General features: G+C 71.6%; 1 protein-coding gene across 1 annotated transcript; it reads left to right on the plus strand.

Annotated features, from left to right (window-relative positions):
- The first annotated feature begins 2,087 nt into the window (after positions 1-2,087).
- On the plus strand, positions 2,088-17,088 carry LOC148594036 (laminin subunit beta-2-like). The gene is made up of 34 exons (XM_088528232.1): positions 2,088-2,126; positions 3,399-3,574; positions 3,651-3,774; positions 3,880-3,953; positions 4,197-4,385; positions 4,459-4,522; positions 4,589-4,791; positions 4,862-4,982; positions 5,252-5,440; positions 5,519-5,698; positions 6,259-6,371; positions 6,463-6,542; positions 7,142-7,298; positions 7,396-7,533; positions 7,628-7,786; positions 7,867-7,988; positions 8,994-9,114; positions 9,489-9,681; positions 10,607-10,750; positions 11,480-11,711; positions 11,791-11,954; positions 12,038-12,262; positions 12,856-13,070; positions 13,141-13,237; positions 13,854-14,226; positions 14,309-14,493; positions 14,561-14,784; positions 14,870-15,073; positions 15,308-15,452; positions 15,536-15,747; positions 15,821-15,958; positions 16,453-16,629; positions 16,701-16,857; positions 16,945-17,088. Exons 1-34 carry the CDS (start codon positions 2,096-2,098, stop codon positions 17,076-17,078), a joined length of 5,460 nt encoding a protein of 1,819 aa, XP_088384358.1. The 5' UTR covers positions 2,088-2,095; the 3' UTR covers positions 17,079-17,088.
- The last annotated feature ends 491 nt before the right edge of the window (positions 17,089-17,579 follow it).

Here is a 17,579-nt window from a genome sequence, read left to right on the forward strand (position 1 = left end):
GTTTATCAGGCTACTCCAGATCTCCTCAAAGCAAGTAAGGGTTGCTCAGCCAGATCCTGTTGATACGGACACCCCGGTCAGAGCTAATACCTCGTTATCAGTTCATCTCCCACCACGGGAGCCTCGGGAAAGATCCCAGCTTCTGCTGCCCGCTGGACAGGAGCGCTGCTCCTGTACCGAGCCCGCTCCAGCACCGAGCCTGTTTCGGTACCGAGCCCGCTCCGGTACCGAGCCCGCCGTGCGTGAGCCTGGGCCGGGCCGCCCTGCTGCGCCGCGGGGCCGCGGCTGTCACGCGCCGGCAGCTTCGAGCTGCAGCTTCATCTCCCCACGACCTTGCTCGCCGGCGGGCGGCCAGGCCTCGGCCTTGGCGCGCGGAGCACGCGGGACCGCTTCCTTCCTTCGGCCTTGCCGATAAAAGGCACCATCCCGGCGTGGGAAGGAGCCGCGGGGCCGGCCGTGCTGCCGGCGGCGCTCCGAGGGCTCCGGGCAGAGCCGGCAGGTGAGCGGGGGCAGCCCGGCCGGCTCGGGCTCAGCGGGGCTGGATGGGGAGGCAGCCGCGCGGGTGCCGGGAGCGTGGCCGGCGCCGGAGCCGCCTGCTCGGGATGAGGGCCGGGATCGCGGCGGGGCCCGCGCGGCTGCTCCCAGCCGATCCCTGCACCTGCCCTTTGCCTCACCTGGGCGGGCACGGGCAGGGCCCTCCCCTCGCCTGGCACCGCGCTCCGGAGGAGGAGGCAGGCGCCGCCGGCCGCCCTCCCGCAGGAACCGGCAGCTGGGCCCCGCGCCGCGCGGCCCACCGGGGCCGGCCCGCCAGGCCGCCGCGCAGGTAGGAGCCGGGGCCCGCGTGGGGACGGGGCCGCGGGGCTCGTGGCAGCTCCCGCGCCCACAGGTAACGCGCCCGGGCTGCGGCCGGGACACGGTGCCCGGGGCCGCACGGCGCCCACGGGCCCGGCCGGGGGAGGCCGGGACGTTGTGGCCGTGCCAGGGGGGCAGCACCCGGTTCGGCTGCGGGGCGGCTGCCCCGCTCAGCGGCATCGCCGACTCCACGTGCCGCGGCGTCGGGCGCCTTCCCGCCGCAGCCCGGGGACACGGAGCTCCCGCACCGCCCGCCGGGTGCCTTTCCTCGGCCACCGAGGCGTCTCCAAGGCCACCGATGCCGGGTGTGCCCGGGATGCCGACGCCGGGGCCGCCGTGTCCAGGCCTGGCCGGCGCGGCCCAGGCGGGCGGCGGGAGCCTCCAGGCAGAAGGAATCGGCAGTGACATTCCCGTAGCCTGGAGACCGCGGTGCCTTTCAGCGGGCAGCGCATTTGAATAAGAATCGGGCGCGGGGAGGGGGGCCGCAGCGCTGCCCGCTTTCCCATCGCCGCCCTCGCCGGCCGCCTCTTTGCTGCACGGCGCGGGCCGGGGGGCTCCGTGTCCCCCGCGCAAGCGAGCCGGACACCGGAGCGGGTGCCGGAGCAGGACGCCAGGTACCGCCCGGTCCCGGGCGCTCGCGGGGCTCGGGGACCCTCGCGCCGCACGCGGCCCCGTGCCCGCCTCGTCGAGGCTTCCAACGGGCATGGCGCCGGGGGCGGGGGGCCCAGGCGTCCGGCTGGGCTCTGCCGTCGTGTCCCCGGGGCCCCCACCGCGCCGGCCCGGCCTGGCTGCTGCGCGGGGACAGGAAAGATGTGTTTGGGCAGCGCCCGGGCCAGGCTTTGATCCAGCGCTTACGCGGTTGGAAACAGGCAGCTGCAGCGGAGAAGAAAGCACAAAAGGCGACTCCAGCCTAAATTTAACAGCGGGACCTTGGCCAGCTGTGGGGTTGGCCTTGCCCGGGCTGCTCCGCTGCTGCTGGCTCCGGTCCCTGGCGCTGGGACCCCCGGGGACACCGGCACCTGAGCCAGCAGCACTGGTGGGGATGGATCCACCCAGGGCAGCCCTGAGCAGGGCAGGGGGCCGGCATGGCCGGTGCAGGGCCACGAGGTGCTCGGATTTGGTCACAGCCCCCGGGACAGGGCTGAACCGCCCCGGCCCCTCTGCTGTCCCTGGGGCTGTGCAGGACCCCGCACCCGGCCCTGTTGCAGCGCCGTCTCCGTGTCCCCCAGGCCCACGGCTGCCCATGGACCTCCTGGCTCTCGCTCTGCTCCTGGGTAAGCGCGGCGGTGGCGCTGGGTACCCTGCCCGGTGCCCACAGAGGCCTGGACGCTGCGGGTGCAGGAATTGCTGCGGGAGGGGTGGCCCCCGCGGCGGGCGGCAGCCGGGACCTGGCGCTCGGCTGCAAATCCCAGCGAGGGCTGCGCTGAGCCCGGCGGGATTAGCGAGCGCCTGACCTGGCTCCCGGCTCCCCCGGCACGGCGCTGCTGGCCGGGGCTCTGCGGCCCCCCACGAGCACACGCGGCTTCCCCTCACGTGCCTGTGCACGCGGAGCGCACGCACAGAGCACACGTGGAGCGCACACATGGAGCACACGTGGAGCGCACACGTGGAGCGCACACACGGAGCACACACATGGAGCACACATGCAGAACACACATGTGGAGCACACACATGGAATACATGCGGAACACACACATGGAGCACACACATGGAATACATGTGGAACACACACATGGAGCGCACACATGGAGCAAACACATGGAATACATGTGGAACACACACATGGAGCGCACACACGGAGCACACGCGGAGCGCACATGCAGAGCACACATGCAGGGCACACATGCGGAGCATACACATGGAGCACACACACATGGAGCACACATGTGGAGTGAACACGGAGCACACACGGAGCACACATGCAGTGCACACACGCAGAGCACACAGAGCACACACGGAGCACACATGGAGCACACAGAGCACATGCAGAGCACACACATGGAGCACACACACAGAGCACACATGCAGTGCACACACGCAGAGCACACAGAGCACACATGGAGCACACATGGAGCACACAGAGCACATGCAGAGCACACACGCAGAGCACACATGCAATGCACACACACAGAACACACAGAGCACACATGGAGCACACACACGCAGAGCACACGTCCACGCACGCCGGTGCATGGGTGCACCCAGCCGCAGCTCGTCAAGCACCCAGCTCCTGCTCCCCACGGCTCCTTTGCACACGCAGCCCCCTCTCCGTGAGCCCCCAGATCCCTCGCACACCCACACACACTCCCCCTCTCCCAGACCCTCCTGCCGCAGCCCTTGCTCCCAACTTGTCCCCGACCCTGCCTGCCCTGCCCGTGCGCGAGGCCGTGGCTGGGCCCCCGGCACCTTTCCGGGTCACGGAGCTTGGTGCTGCATCAGCGCGCTGGGACACGGGGACGGCGCGGGGCGGCACGGCGGCGGCTGGGGCACAGGGGTGGCACAGAGGGACACAGCCCCCCTCCATCCCATCCTGGCGCTCCCGGCAGCCGCGGTGCCGCCGCCGGCCGGCGCGGAGGAGCCCGACGTGTCCCACGGCTGCGCCCGGGGCAGCTGCTACCCGGCCACGGGGAACCTGCTGGTGGGGCGCGCGCAGCGCCTGAGCGCCACGTCCACGTGCGGCCTGCGCGCGCCCCAGGAGTTCTGCATCGTCAGCCACCTGCAGGTGAGCGGAGCGCCGCGGGCACCGCCGTGCCCGGCACGCGCCGCCCCGGCCCGCGCTGAGCCGCCGTCCCGCGCAGGACTCCGAGAAATGCTTCACCTGCGACTCGCGGGAGCCGTCCCTGCGCGAGAGCCACCGCATCGAGAACGTCATCTACCTGAGCGGCCCCGGCGGCGAGCGCACGTGGTGGCAGTCGGAGAACGGTGAGGCCGGCTGGGCAGCAGAGCGGCCCGTGGGCACGGATGGCTGTGGGGTGATGGTGTGGGGCACGGAGCGGGGTTGCAGCCGGGACCTGTCCGTCCCCCCAGGCGTGGAGCACGTCAGCATCCGCCTGGACTTGGAGGGCGAGTTCCACTTCACCCACCTCATCATGAAGTTCAAGGTAACGGTGCCCAGGAGGGCCCGGCTGGGGCATGGCGCAGTGTGACACATTGTGGCACGGCACGGTGCGTGGCACGGCACGGTGCATGGCACGGCCCAATGCAATGTGGCCCGGTGCCATTCAGCCCCAAGCCCCACGTGCACATCAAGGTGCAGGACTGCCCGGTGCCTGGTGCCGCAGGGTGCCCGGTGCCGCAGGGTGCCCGCGGCGCCGGCGGCACCGTCGCAGCCTCGCGTCCCGCAGACCTTCCGCCCCGCGGCCATGCTGGTGGAGCGCTCGGCCGACTTCGGGCGCACGTGGCGGGTCTACCGCTACTTCGCCTACAACTGCTCCAAGCTGTTCCCGGGCGTCGCGGCGCAGCCGTCGGGGCGCGTCGACGAGGTGCTCTGTGACCAGCGCTACTCCGAGATCGAGCCCTCCAGCCACGGCGAGGTGCGTCGCGCCGGGGCGGCCGGAGCGGGGCTGTGAGCCGGCCCCTCGCTCAGCCGTCCCGTGCTGCCCCCAGGTCATCTTCAAGGTGCTGGACCCCTCCATCCCCGTGGAGGATCCCTACAGCCCGGCCATCCAGGGTGCGCGGCGGGGCAGGGAGGGAGGGGACGGGGCGGCGCGGCGGGCGCTGACGCTGCCGTCCCCAGACCTGCTGCGCGTCACCAACCTGCGGGTGAACCTCACCAAGCTGCACACGCTGGGCGACAACCTGCTGGACTCGCGGCGGGAGGTGCTGCACAAGTACTACTACGCCGTGGACGAGCTGGTGCTGCGCGGAAGCTGCTTCTGCCACGGGCACGCGGCCGAGTGCGCCCCGGCGCCCGGCGCCCCGGCGCACAGCCCCGGCATGGTACGGACCCGCGCGCCGGGCACCGTCACGAGTGCCGGCGTCCGGGGCTCATCCGTGTGCCTGTGCCCAGATCCACGGCCGCTGCGTCTGCCAGCACCACACGCAGGGCCTCAACTGCGAGCGCTGCGAGGATTTCTACCACGACCTGCCCTGGCGCCCGGCACGGGGCAGCAGCACCAACGCGTGCCGCAGTGAGTGCCGCCCGGGGCGCTGCTGCCCTCCGGGCTCCCGCTGTGCCAGGTGGTTCGGGTGCCTCACGCTGCACTTTGGGGCTGCAGGTCCTGCCCAGAGGTTGTGGTTTATGGGTTGAGATGCTGCTGGGGTTGCAAGATTCGGGGTCAGGGATGCATGGAGGGGTTTGGGGGGACTGGGGCTGCGTGCCAAGCGCGGGGTTCGCGATCAAGGTGCTGCGTGTTTGGGGTGAGGGCGCTGCATGCGGCGCGCGGTGCCGTCCCCGCAGGGTGCGACTGCAACGAGCACTCGCAGCGGTGCCACTTCGACATGGCCGTGTACCTGGCCACGGGCAACGCGAGCGGCGCCGTGTGCGACGGCTGCCAGCACAACACCATGGGCCGCCGCTGCCACCTCTGCAAGCCCTTCTACTACCGGCACCCGCGCGCCGACATCCGCTCCCCCGCCGCCTGCGCCCGTGAGTGCCGCCGCGCGGGGCCCGGCCCCACGGCTGCCCCACGGCGACCCCAGCCCCACATGGGCCCCGTGTCCGCAGCCTGCGACTGCGACCCGGCGGGCTCGCTGGACGGGGGCGCGTGCGACGGGCACACGGACGCGGCGCTGGGCATGATCGCGGGGCAGTGCCGCTGCAAGGAGAACGTGGCCGGGCCCCGCTGCGACCGCTGCCGTCACGGAGCCTACGGCCTGAGCCACGGCGACCCGCAGGGCTGCCAGCGTGAGCGGGGAGAGCCCAAGGGACGGGGAGCGGAGCGGTGGAGGGATGGAGGGATGGAGGTTGGGGATGGAGGGATGTCTGGTGGAGGAATAGGATAAGGATTGGGCTGGAGGGATGGGGCTGGAAGGTTGAAGGGCTGGGGATGGAGGAATAGGATGAGGATTGGGCTGGAGGGATGGGGATGGAGGGTTGGAGGGGTGGAAAAGAGGACCATGGATGGAAGAGGCTGGAAGGATAGGGATGGAGGAATAGCATGAGGATTGGGATGAAAGGATGGGATGGAGGGGTGTGGGACGGAGGGATGGAGATGGAGGAATAGCATGAGGATTGGCATGAAGGGATGGAGAGTCGAAGGGTCAGGGATGGAGGAATGAGGGATGGAAGGATGAGATGGATGGATGAGACTGGAAGGATGTGGATGGAGGGATGTGGGATGGAGGAATAGGATGAGGATTGGGATGAAAGGATGGGCTGGAGGGATGGGGTGGAGGGCTGGGGCCGTGGGGCTGCCGGGCGTCCCGGGGCGTCCCGCGGTGCCATCCCGGCGTGTGCGCGGGCAGCGTGTCGCTGCGACCCGCGCGGCACCGCGGCGGGCAGCTCCCCCTGCGACCCCATCAGCGGCGACTGCTACTGCAAGCGCTTCGTGGCCGGGCGCTCCTGCAGCCAGTGCGTGGTGAGTGCCCCGACGCCACGGCCGGGCCCAGGGCCCACAGCGCTGCCCCACGGCGCTGCCCCACATCCCCGCGGGCCCCGTCTCGCTGCAGCCCGAGTTCTGGGGCCTGAGCTACGACGTGGGGGGCTGCCGACCCTGCGCCTGCGACTTCGGGGGAGCCTACAGCAACCGGTGGGGCCCGCGGTGCTGGTGGCACGGCCTGTCCGGGGCGGGATGGGGACAGGGCTGCGGGTGGGAATGGGGAAGGATGGGCACAGGCTTGGCGGGCTGCGGTGGGGGGACATGGATGGGGAGGGAGAAAGGAGTGGGATGGATGGGGACAGGGTGGGATGGGGCAGGGATGGAGGGTTGTGGCGGGGGGGAGCGATGGACATGGGGAAAGAGGGATGGGATGAGCCCAGGGGGCTGCTGGATGGCCTTGGGTGGGCTGGCTGGTTAGATGGATGGATGGAGGGATGGATGGAGGGATGGAGGGATGGATGGGTGGAGGACTGGATGCATGGATGGATGGATGCATGGATGGATGGATGGAGGGATGGATGGATGGAGGGATGGATGGATGGAGGTCTGGGGGAATGGATGGAGGTCTAGATGGATGGGTGGATGGATGGATGGATAGATGGAGGTCTGGAGGGATGGATGGAGGTCTGGATGGATGGATGGAGGGATGGATGGATGGATGGATGGAGGTCTGGAGGGATGGATGGATGGATGGATGGATGGATGGAGGTCTGGAGGGATGGATGGGTGCCAGAGGGCTCCTGCCCCAGGTGCTCCATGGAGGACGGCGCCTGCCCGTGCCGCCCGCACCTCATGGGGCGGCAGTGCGACCAGGTGGAGCCCGGCTTCTTCTGCGCCCCCCTCGACCACTACACGTACGAGGCCGAACAGGCCACCGGCCACGGGCCTGGCCACCCCCAGCTCCCGGTGAGCACCACGGCACGCGGGGGCCCTCGGGCCGCCCTGTCCGGGGCTCGGCCCCGTGCGCGACGGCTCCTGGCACCGCCGCGCTCCATCCCCGCAGGGCGCCGTGCGGGCCGAGGCGCCCCTGGACTGCCTGGAGCTCCACAACGGGGTGCCCAGCGGGCGCAAAGGGCGCGCGCGGCACCGGCGCAGCCCCCCGCGCGCCCCGTCCCGCCGCAGCCGCCAGCAGCCCCCCAGGGTACGTGTGGGGCCAGCCGCCGCGGGGCGCAGGCCGGGCATGGGGAGAGGGACCGGGTCGCGGCGGGTTCGGCTCAGCCGGTGCCCGCGCGCAGCCCGACGTGGAGGAGGTGGCGCGGGACGGAGCCGGGCGCATGGTGACGTGGACCGGGCCGGGCTTCGCCCGCGTGCGGGACGGCGCCGGCCTCACCTTCCGCGTGGACAACGTGCCCTTCCCCATGGAGTACGAGATCCTGCTGCGCTACGAGCCTGAGGTGAGCCCGGCCGGCGGCGCCGCGGGGCAGCGGCCCCGGTGCCGCGCGGCCCCCAACGGCCCCGTCGCCTCTCGCCGCAGTCGGCCGAGGACTGGGAGGCCGTGGTGAGCGTCAGCTCCCGGGCGCTGCCCAGCAGCCCCCGCTGCGGGAACCTGCTGCCCTCCGAGCAGATGTACCGCGAGGGCCTGCCCCACACGCAGAGGTGAGCCGTGGGGCTGGGATGGGGTGGGGTGGGGTGGGGATAGGGATGGGGATAGGGATGGGATAGGGATGTGTTGGAGATGGGGATGGGATGGGATGGGATGAGGATGGGGATGGGGATGGGGATGGGGATTGGATGGGGATTGGATGGGGATGGGATGAGGATGGGATGAGGATGGGATGGGGATGGGATGGGGATTGGATGGGGATGTGTTGGGGATGTGTTGGGGATGTGTTGGGGATGGGATGGGGATGTGTTGGGGATGGGGATGTGTTGGGGATGGGGATGGGATGGGATGGCGATGTGTTGGGGACGAGATGGGATGGGACGGAATATGGACGTGTTGGGGATGGCGATGCAATAGGGATGGGGATGGAACAGGGATGATGGGGATGGGGACGGGATGGGGATGTTGTTGGGGATGGGTATGGGATGGGATAGGGATGTGTTGGGAATGGGATGGGATGGGATACGGATGTGTTGGGGATGGTGATGCAATAGGGATGGGGATGCAATAGGGATGGTGGGGATGGGGGTGGGGATGGGATGAGATACGGATGTGTTGGGGATGGGCATGGTGATGCAATAGAAATGGAGATGCAATAGGGATGGTGGGGATGGGATGGGATAGGGATGTGTTGGGGTTGATGATGCAATAGGGATGGGGATGCAATAGGGATGGTGAGGATGGGGATGGGATGGGATAGGGATGTGTTGGGGATGGTGATGCAATAGGGATGGTGGGGATGGGGATTGGATGGGGACGGGGACAAGGACAGGCCTACCACACATCCCCAAGGTGCAGGATGGGGATGGGGACAGGGGCAGCCCAGCCACACAGCCAGCAGCGCTGTACAGGGATGGTGGTGGCATTGGGGACAGCATGGGGAGGGGGACAGTCCTGTGCACACCAAGGTGAGGGACGGGGACAAGATGGGGATGAGGGCAGAGGGAGGTGGCCCAGTCCGGCGGCTCCTGCCGTGCCCTGACCCCGGCCTCGCGCAGGTACGTGCTGCTCTCCCGGCCCTTCTGCTTTGAGCCCAGCACCCCGTACGAGGTGGCCGTGCGGTTCCAGCGAGCTGGCGTCACCCAGCGCCACCCCGGGGCCTTCATCCTCATCGACTCGGTACGGGGACGGGGGCCCCCTGCGCCCCACGCCAGGCGCTCAGTGTGGATGGGGCGAAGAGCAAGGACTAGGGGACCGTGGGGTGGGCAGGGACCCCCGGCTGCTCCAGCGTGGAGCCGCGTGTGGGGCTGGGGACAGGCAGGGAGATGTCCATGGGGATGGGGACACTGATGGGGGGGACCTTGCTGGGCTGGGGACATTGATGGGGGTATCGATGGGGCTGAGAATATTAACTGGGGTTATCGATGGGGACAGAGTTGTCAATGGGGATCTCATGGGGCTGGGGATGCCAACGGGAATGTCCTCGGGACTGGGGGGCGGATGCCGCTGGGGCAGGGTCCGTGCCGCCCGCCAGCGCCCGCTCTGCCGCGCAGCTGGTGCTGCTGCCGCGGGTGCCGGAGCTGCCGGGGCTGGCGGGCGCCGGGGCGGCCGCGGCGCAGCGCCGCGACGAGCTCGAGCACTACCGCTGCCTCGAGGCCTTCCGCATGGTGCCGCCGCCCGCCCTGGCCGAGGCCTGCGCCCGCATCGTCTGCAGCGTCGCGGCCCTGCTGCACGACGGCGCCCTGCGTGAGTGCGGCTGCGCCCGGCGCTGCGCGGGGCCGTGGGGCGGCGTTCGCTGCCGTGGGGCGCGAGGGGGCTGCGGGCAGCGCGGTGGGGCGGGATGGGGCCATGGCCCTTGGGCGAGGGTTGGGGTACCCGTTGTAATGGGTCAGGATGGGGCTGTGCCCATTGAAACAGGCCAGGATGGCGCTGTGCCCATTGCAGTGGGTCAGGATGGGGCTGTGCCCCTTGCAGAGGGCTGGAGTACATGGTGCAGTGGGTCAGGATGGGGATCCGCTCTTTGCAGTGGGGCAGGATGGGACCATGTCCCTTGAGGGAGGGTTGGGGTACCCATTGGAGTTGGTCAGGATGGGGCTGTGCCCATTGCAATGGGTCAGGACAGGGCTGTGCCCATTGCAGGGGACAGGGGTCCCCGGTGCAGTGGGTCAGGATGGGGCTGTGCCCATGGCAGTGGGTCAGAACGGGGCTGAGCCCATTGCAGGGGACAGGGGACCCTGGTGCAGTGGGTCAGGATGGGGCTGTGCCCATGGCAGTGGGTCAGGACGGGGCTGAGCTCATTGCAGGGGACAGGGGACCCTGGTGCAGTGGGTCAGGATGGGGCTGAGCCCATTGCAGTGGGTCAGGACAGGGCTGAGCCCATTGCAGGGGACAGGGGTTCACATTGCAGTGGGTCAGGATGGGGCTGTGCCCATTGCAGGGGACAGGGGACCCTGGTGCAGTGGGTCAGGATGGGGCTGAGCCCATTGCAGTGGGTCAGGACGGGGCTGTGCCCATGGCAGTGGGTCAGGACAGGGCTGAGCCCATTGCAGGGGACAGGGGTTCACATTGCAGTGGGTCAGGATGGGGCTGAGCCCATTGCAGTGGGTCAGGACGGGGCTGAGCCCGCGCAGGGCGCAGGGCAGCCCCGCTCCACGCACTCCGCTCTCCGCAGCCTGCCAGTGCGACCCGCAGGGCTCCCGCAGTGGCGAGTGCCAGGCGCTGGGCGGGCAGTGCCAGTGCAAGCCCCACGTGGCCGGGCGCCGCTGCGACCGCTGCGCCCCCGGCAGCTACGGCTTCGGGCCCCAGGGCTGCAGCCGTGAGTAGCGGCTCGGGACGCGGGGAGCGGGAATCCCACGCGGGCGGTGGTGCCTGTGGCTCCGGTTGCGTGTGTGTCCTCCTGTCCGCTTGTCCATCCATCCGGTGGGGCCCTGCTGCGCTGCGCGGCTCTGGGTGCTGCTCCGGCCTCCAGTCACCACCCACCCATCCATCCGTCCATCCGTCCATCCATCCATCCGTCCACTCATCCATCCATCCGCCCGTCCATCCATCCACCCGTCTGTCCGTCCACTCATCCATCTGTCCACCCATCCATCTGTCCACACATCCGTCCGTCCATCCATCCGTCCATCCATCCATCTCACCATCCTGCAGCCTGTTGGCAGACACACTCTGTGTCCAGCTCCCCGTCCGTCCGTCCATCGTCCGTCCGTCCATCCATCTATCCATCCATCCATCCGTCCCTCCATCCCGCCATCCTGCAGCTTGTGGGCAGATATGCTTTGCGCCCAGCTCCCCCATCCATCCGTCCATCTATCCATCCATCCGTCCATCCCTCCATCCTGCCATCCTGCAGCCTGTGGGCAGACATGCTCTGTGCCCAGCTCCCCCATCCGTCCATCCGTCTGTCCTACCTGCTGGCGCCGCGCTCGGACTGGCCGCCTCTCGTCCCCCCGTCCATGCGCCCGCTCAGCCGCCCGCGTCCCCTCCACGCACCCGCGTCCTCCTGCCCCGCGCGCGGCGCTGACCGTGGCGGTGCCGCCCGCAGCCTGCGCCTGCTCCCCGGAGGGCTCCGCGGCGCGGACGTGCGACGCGGCCAGCGGGCAGTGCCGCTGCCAGCCCGGCGCCGTGGGCCGCCGCTGCGACCGCTGCCAGCCCGGCCACTGGGGCTTCCCGCACTGCCGGCCCTGCCAGTGCAACGGGCACGCCGAGGAGTGCGAGCCCCGCACGGGCGCCTGCCAACGCTGCCGCGACCACACGGCCGGGCGGCACTGCGAGCGGTGAGCGGGACGGCGCGACGGGACGTGTCCCCTGCCCCGCGGGGACCCCCCTTTGGGCGCTCACCCCAGCTCCCCGCAGGTGCCAGGACGGCTACTACGGGGACCCGGTGCTGGGCTCGGGGCAGCAGTGCCGGCCCTGCCCCTGCCCCGGCGTCCCCGGCACGCGGCACTACCACGGCAGCGCCTGCCACGCCGACCGCGACACCGGCCACATCGTGTGCGTCTGCGCGCCCGGATACGCCGGTGAGGGGCGCCGCGCCGGGGGCGCCGGCTGTGCTCCGGGGGTGCCGCCTGCCCGCAGCACCCACGGGCGCTGCTGCCCGCAGGGCCGCGCTGCGACCGCTGCTCGCCCGGGTACTTCGGGGCGCCGGAGACGGAAGGCGGCGCGTGCCGGCCCTGCCAGTGCAACAACAACATCGACAGCAGCGACCCGGGCGCCTGTGACCCCCGCACGGGGCAGTGCCTGCGCTGCCTGTACCACACGGCCGGGCCCCGCTGCGCCGAGTGCCAGCCCGGATACTACGGCAATGCCCTGCAGCGCAGCTGCCGGCGTGAGCGGCACCGCGCCGAGCGTGGCGGGGGGGACGTCGGGGCCGTGCGGGGATTTGGGGTGGCGCAGGGGGTTGGGGACGGTGCAGGGGGTGGGGGCTGAGTGGGGGTCTGGGTTGTGCAGGCGGTTGGGGCTGTGCAGGACTTGGGGCTACCTGTGGGTTCAGGACCATGCAGGGGGCTGGGGCTGTTGAGGGGGGCTCAGGACCATCCAGGAGATTGGGGTCATAGTGGGGAGGGGGCTCAGGACCATGCAGGGGGTTGGGGCTATGGAGGGGGGGCTCAGGACCATGCAGGGGGTTGGGGTCATGGTGGGGAGGGGGCTCAGGACCATGCAGGGGGTTGGGGCTGTTGAGGGGGGCTCAGGACCATGCAGGGGGTTGGGGCTGTTGTGGGTTTGGGGTGGTGCAGGGCACAGGGGCTGTGGGGGGCTCAGCCCCATGCCCGCGGTTCGAGGCCGTGCAGGGGGGCAGCGCCAGCCGGTGGGGACATTGGGGCTGGGGTCAGCACGCGAGGAGGCCGTCGCGGGGACAAGGGACCCCCTTGCAAGGCCCTCCCAGCATCGCCCCGGCCCCCGCGGCCACCCGCCCCGCAGGCTGCGACTGCGACCCGCGGGGGACGCTGGCCGCGCACTGCGCCGCGGGCGCCTGCTCCTGCGAGCGCGCGTCGGGCGCCTGCGCCTGCCGCCCCAACGTGGAGGGCAAGAGCTGCGACCGCTGCGCGCCCCACTTCTGGAGCCTGGGGGGGCCGGACGGCTGCGAGCCCTGCGGCTGCCACCCCACGCGCGCCCTGCACCCCGCGTGCGACGCGGTGAGTCCCCCACGGCCGCCGGCACCGCGGCGCTGCCGGCGCGGCGCTGAGCGCGCGGCTCCCGCTGCAGGTCACGGGGCAGTGCCGCTGCCGGCCCGGCTTCGGCGGCCGCGTCTGCTCCCAGTGCCAGGAGCATCACTGGGGAGACCCCGAGCTGGAGTGTCGAGGTGGGAGCTCCGGGGACAGGGGACGCCTGGAGGAGGGGGCTCATGGGGACATGAGGGGCCTTGGGGACACAGGGTGTCTGGGGATGCGGCAGGCCCTGGGGTGTGGGAGGTTCTGGGGGTGTGGGCATCTGGACCAAGAGGACGAGGTGGGACCCTGGGGATATGGTGGGAATTTGAGGACCCAGAGGCTTTGGGACATGGTGGGAAGGTGAGATCTTGAGTGTCCTTGGGGTCATTGGGTTCCCTGGGAACATAGTGGGACCCTGGGGACACAGGGGCCTGGGGATATGCTGGGATGCTGAGATAGCAGCAATCCCCAGGGTCATGGTGGGACCCTGGAGACACGAGGGTCCTTGGGGTGATAGTGGGACCTGCAGACATGGTGGGATGCTGGGGTCTTGGGATTTTCCTTGGGACACGACGGGAAATGGAGAACATCGGGACCATGGGAAACAGTGGGTTCCCAGGGACATGGCAGGACCCTGGGGACCTTATGGGACTCAAAGGGATCACAGTGGGATCCCAGGGACACGGGGGACACTGAGGGACACTGCTGGGCGCTGGGGCCACGCTGGGCTCGGCGTGGCGGGGGTCCCCACGGCGCTTGTCCCCGCAGCGTGCGAGTGCGAGCCGCTGGGCGCCGCGAGCCCGCAGTGCGAGCGGGAGAGCGGGCAGTGCCAGTGCCGGGAGGGCTTCGGGGGGCCGCGCTGCGACCGCTGCCAGCGGGGCTACCAGGACGCCTTCCCGCGCTGCTCGCCCTGCCACCCCTGCTTCGGGCGCTGGGACCCGGCGCTGGGCGCCCTGCGCGACGCGCTGCGGCGGCTGCGCGCGGAGGCACGAGCGCTGCGCGAGGGCGGCCCCGCGCCGAGCCCCCAGCGCCTGCGGGCGCTGCAGGACGCGCTGGGGCGCCTGGGGCAGCTGCTGGGCCACGGGGACAGCCCCGGCTCGCTGCTGCTGCGCCAGCTGGGTGACCGCCTGGACGACACCAGGTGAGCGGGGACCGCGGGTGGTGTTGGGCTGGGGGAGCCGCGTTCGCGCCCGCGGCGGGGCCCTGAGACCCGGTTCCTGCAGGACGGAGCTGGACGAGTTCTGGAAGCGGCTGCAGGAGCTGGAGCAGCGCGTGGAGCAGCTGGCGAGGAGGGAGGCGCAGCGGCGGCAGCAGCTGGGCGGGCTGAGCCGCGAGCTGGGCGAGCTCAACCGCACCGCATGGCGCCTCGAGGGCGGCCTCACCGCCGGGCCCGGCGCCGTGTTCGGCGGTGAGAGCGGCGGGCGCGGGGCCGGGGGCGGCCGGGCACGGCCGGGCGCTGACGCCGCTGCCCGCAGAGCCGCTCCGGCGCGCGGTGGCGGCGGCGGCGGCGGAGTCGCGGCAGGCGGCGGAGCGGGCGGCGGACGCGCTGAGCCGGGCGCAGGACACGCGGCGGGCGGCCGAGCGGGCGCTGCGGCACCGCGGGGCCGCCCTGCGCCGCGGCACGGCCGCCCAGCGCAAGTCGCTGCGGGAGGCGCAGAAGCGGGTGGCCGGGCTGCACGTGGCCAGCGTCAACGCCAAGGTGAGAGCGGGTCACGGGTGCCAGAGGGGACACCCGCGTCCCCCTCGCGCCCCCCGGCTCAGCCCCGCGTCTTGCCGCCCTGCAGATCTGCGGGGCGCCCGGGGAGCGGAGCTGCGCGCAGGCGCCGTGCGGAGGGGCCCTGTGCCGGGACGGCGCGGGCGGGCGGCGCTGCGGCGGCGCGGGCTGCGCGGGCGCCCTGCCCGTGGCCACGCGCGCCCTCGGCAGCGCCCGCAACGCCTCGCGGCAGCTGGACACGGCGCTGGGGCAGCTGGGCGCCGCGGCGCACAAGGTAGCGCTGGGGAACAGCCCCAGGGCATGTCCTGGCCCTGCGTGTGCCCCATGGCACAGCTGTGTCCTCGCTGTCCTTACAATGTCCTCACTGTGCACTTGATGTCTGCTTGAGGATACCCGCTGTACTGCCTCCTCGTGCCCCCTTGCTCATGTCCCTGCTGCATCTGCTCTGTGTCCCTGTCGTGCCCTTTCCGTGCCCTGTCCCATGTGCCCTTTCCCCCCTACCCCGCAGATGCAGGAGGTGCAGGAGCTGGCGCGGGGCGCGCGGAGCCGGGCCGAGGAGGCGCTGGGGCGGTCGCAGGCCGCCCGCACGCGCGCCGAGAAGGCCACGGCGCAGCTGCGCGACTTCATCCGCCGCATCAAGGCCTTCCTGGCAGGTCGGGCCGGGCGCAGGACGGGTGCCGCGCGCGGGGCCGCGTGGCAGCGGCGCTGAGCGCGGCCCCGCTCCGTGTCCCCGCAGAGGAGGGAGCCGACCCGGCCAGCATCGAGCTGGTGGCCCGGCAGGTGCTGAACATCTCGCTGCCCAGCAGCCCCGGCAGGATCCAGGAGCTGCTGCAGCAGATCCAGGAGAGCATCGGGCAGCTGGACGGCGTGGACGCGGTGCTGAACAGCACGGCGCAGGGGCTGGCCGCGGCGCGCAGCCTGCTGGCGCAGGGGCAGGAGGCCAGGCGAGTGCGGCGTCCCGGCCCCGCACGGGCAGCCGGCGCCGGCGCAGGGGCTGGAGCCGCCGCGTCTCCGCAGGGAGCGCGCGGAGGGCGTGCGGGACGAGCTGGCGGGGACGCAGCGGGCGCTGCAGGCGGCGCAGGCCCAGGCGGCGGCGGCGGGGAGCGCGTTGCAGAGCGCCAAGGATGCCATCCGCGCGGCCGAGAGCCGGGCCAAGGAGGTGCGGGGCAGCCAGCGGGTGACAGGGACGGGGCTTCACCTGCACTGGGGACAGTGGGGCCGGGGCATTCCAGGGGTGGGGACCGTGGGCACGCAGTGGAGCGGGACTGTTGTTCTGGGCATGAAGAGAGTAGGGCCAGCACTATGGGCGTATGGGGGATAAAGGTACTGTGGGTATAGTGGGATAAATAGGGCCAAAGTCTTGGGCAGGCTGGGGTAATGGGGCTGGTGTATTGGGAGGGTAACACTGCCAATGCCATGGGTATACTGGGGGAGTAACGTGGCAAATACCATGGGTATGTTGGGGTAACACGTCGATGCCATGGGTGCATTGGGGAATGGGGCCCACGCCATGGGCACACGGGCCATGCTGTGAGTGTGCCGGGGGCAAGGCCAATACCCCAGGCCCGCGGGGGACACCGGGGCAGGGTGGCAGATGCCAGGGCAGGGTGGCAGGTCGCGGCGCGTGCCCGCAGCCAGTCCCCGCTCGCGCAGGCGGAGCGCAGGCTGCAGGCGCTGGAGGGGAAGGAGCAGCGGGTGCAGAAGCGGCTGCGGGAGCTGGCGCAGCGCGTCGCCGCCCTGCAGCAGCGGAGCCGGGAGAGCCGCCGCGTGGCCCAGCAAGCCGAGGGGCAGGCGCAGCTCGCCACCGCCGCCGCGGGGACACTCAGCCAGGTGAGGCCGCGGGGCAGAGCCGCGGCGGCGCCGGCGGCTCGGCCTCACCGCGCCGCTCCGCTCCGCCGCAGGACCTGGCGCAGGTGGCGCAGCGGTACCTGCTGCTGAAGGGGCGGGTGAGCGAGCTGGACGGCGCGGCGCCGGGCGCCCGGCAGCGCGTGCTGCAGATCACGCAGCAGGCCCAGCACCTCCTGGACAAGGCCAACAGCAGCAAGAGGAAGCTGGAAGGTAGGGGGGACGCCCGGGGCCGAGGGGACGCGCGGCGAGGGGTCTGCGCCCAGGCTGGACCCCCACGCCGCCCGCCCGTCCCCACAGAGCTGGAGCAGCACTTCGGTGCCAACGAGCAGGCCATGGCGGCCAAGGCGACGCGGCTGCAGGCGCTGGAGCGGCGCGTCTCGGGGCTGCTGGAGGAGATCCGGGAGAGGGCCAACGCTTACGCCACGTGCTAGGGAGCCGGGGGGCTGCCGCGGGCTGCAGGGGGGCATCGCCGGGACCCCCCAGCCCGGCCCCACGGCGCAGCCCCACACATGGAGGGCGCACGGGATGTGTCTCCCATGTTGTCCCATGCTCCACCAGCTGCGGCGGGTGCAGCGGGCACCCTGCCAGGCCGGGGTGCAGGATACCGGCCCCCGAGCCCGGGTGCTGGGCCCCCTGCCCGTGCGCCCGCAGCCCCCCGTCCCGGGGGAGCGCTGCCCTGCGCCCCCTCTCCCGCGGGCTCCCGGTAGCATCGCGGCGCCTCCAAATAAAGCCCCGAGCAGCGGCCGCGCTGTGTCCGGTGTCTCGCTGCGCGCCGGGGGGGTCGCGGCTGGCGACACGGGGAGGGGGCTGCGGGGCCGGGCTCTGCCCCCCGCTCCGCCGGGATCCGTCCCGCACTTTCCGCGCAGCCCCGGGCGCAGCGCCCGCAGCCAAGTTTGGAGAGGGGCGGCTCGGGGGGGCGGGCGCGGGACACG

The sequence above is a fragment of the Tinamus guttatus genome, unplaced genomic scaffold (assembly GCF_059628265.1).
Source record: "Tinamus guttatus ecotype Peru unplaced genomic scaffold, ASM5962826v1 Tinamus_guttatus_pri_ptg000307l, whole genome shotgun sequence".
NCBI classification, from domain to species: Eukaryota; Metazoa; Chordata; class Aves; order Tinamiformes; family Tinamidae; genus Tinamus; species Tinamus guttatus.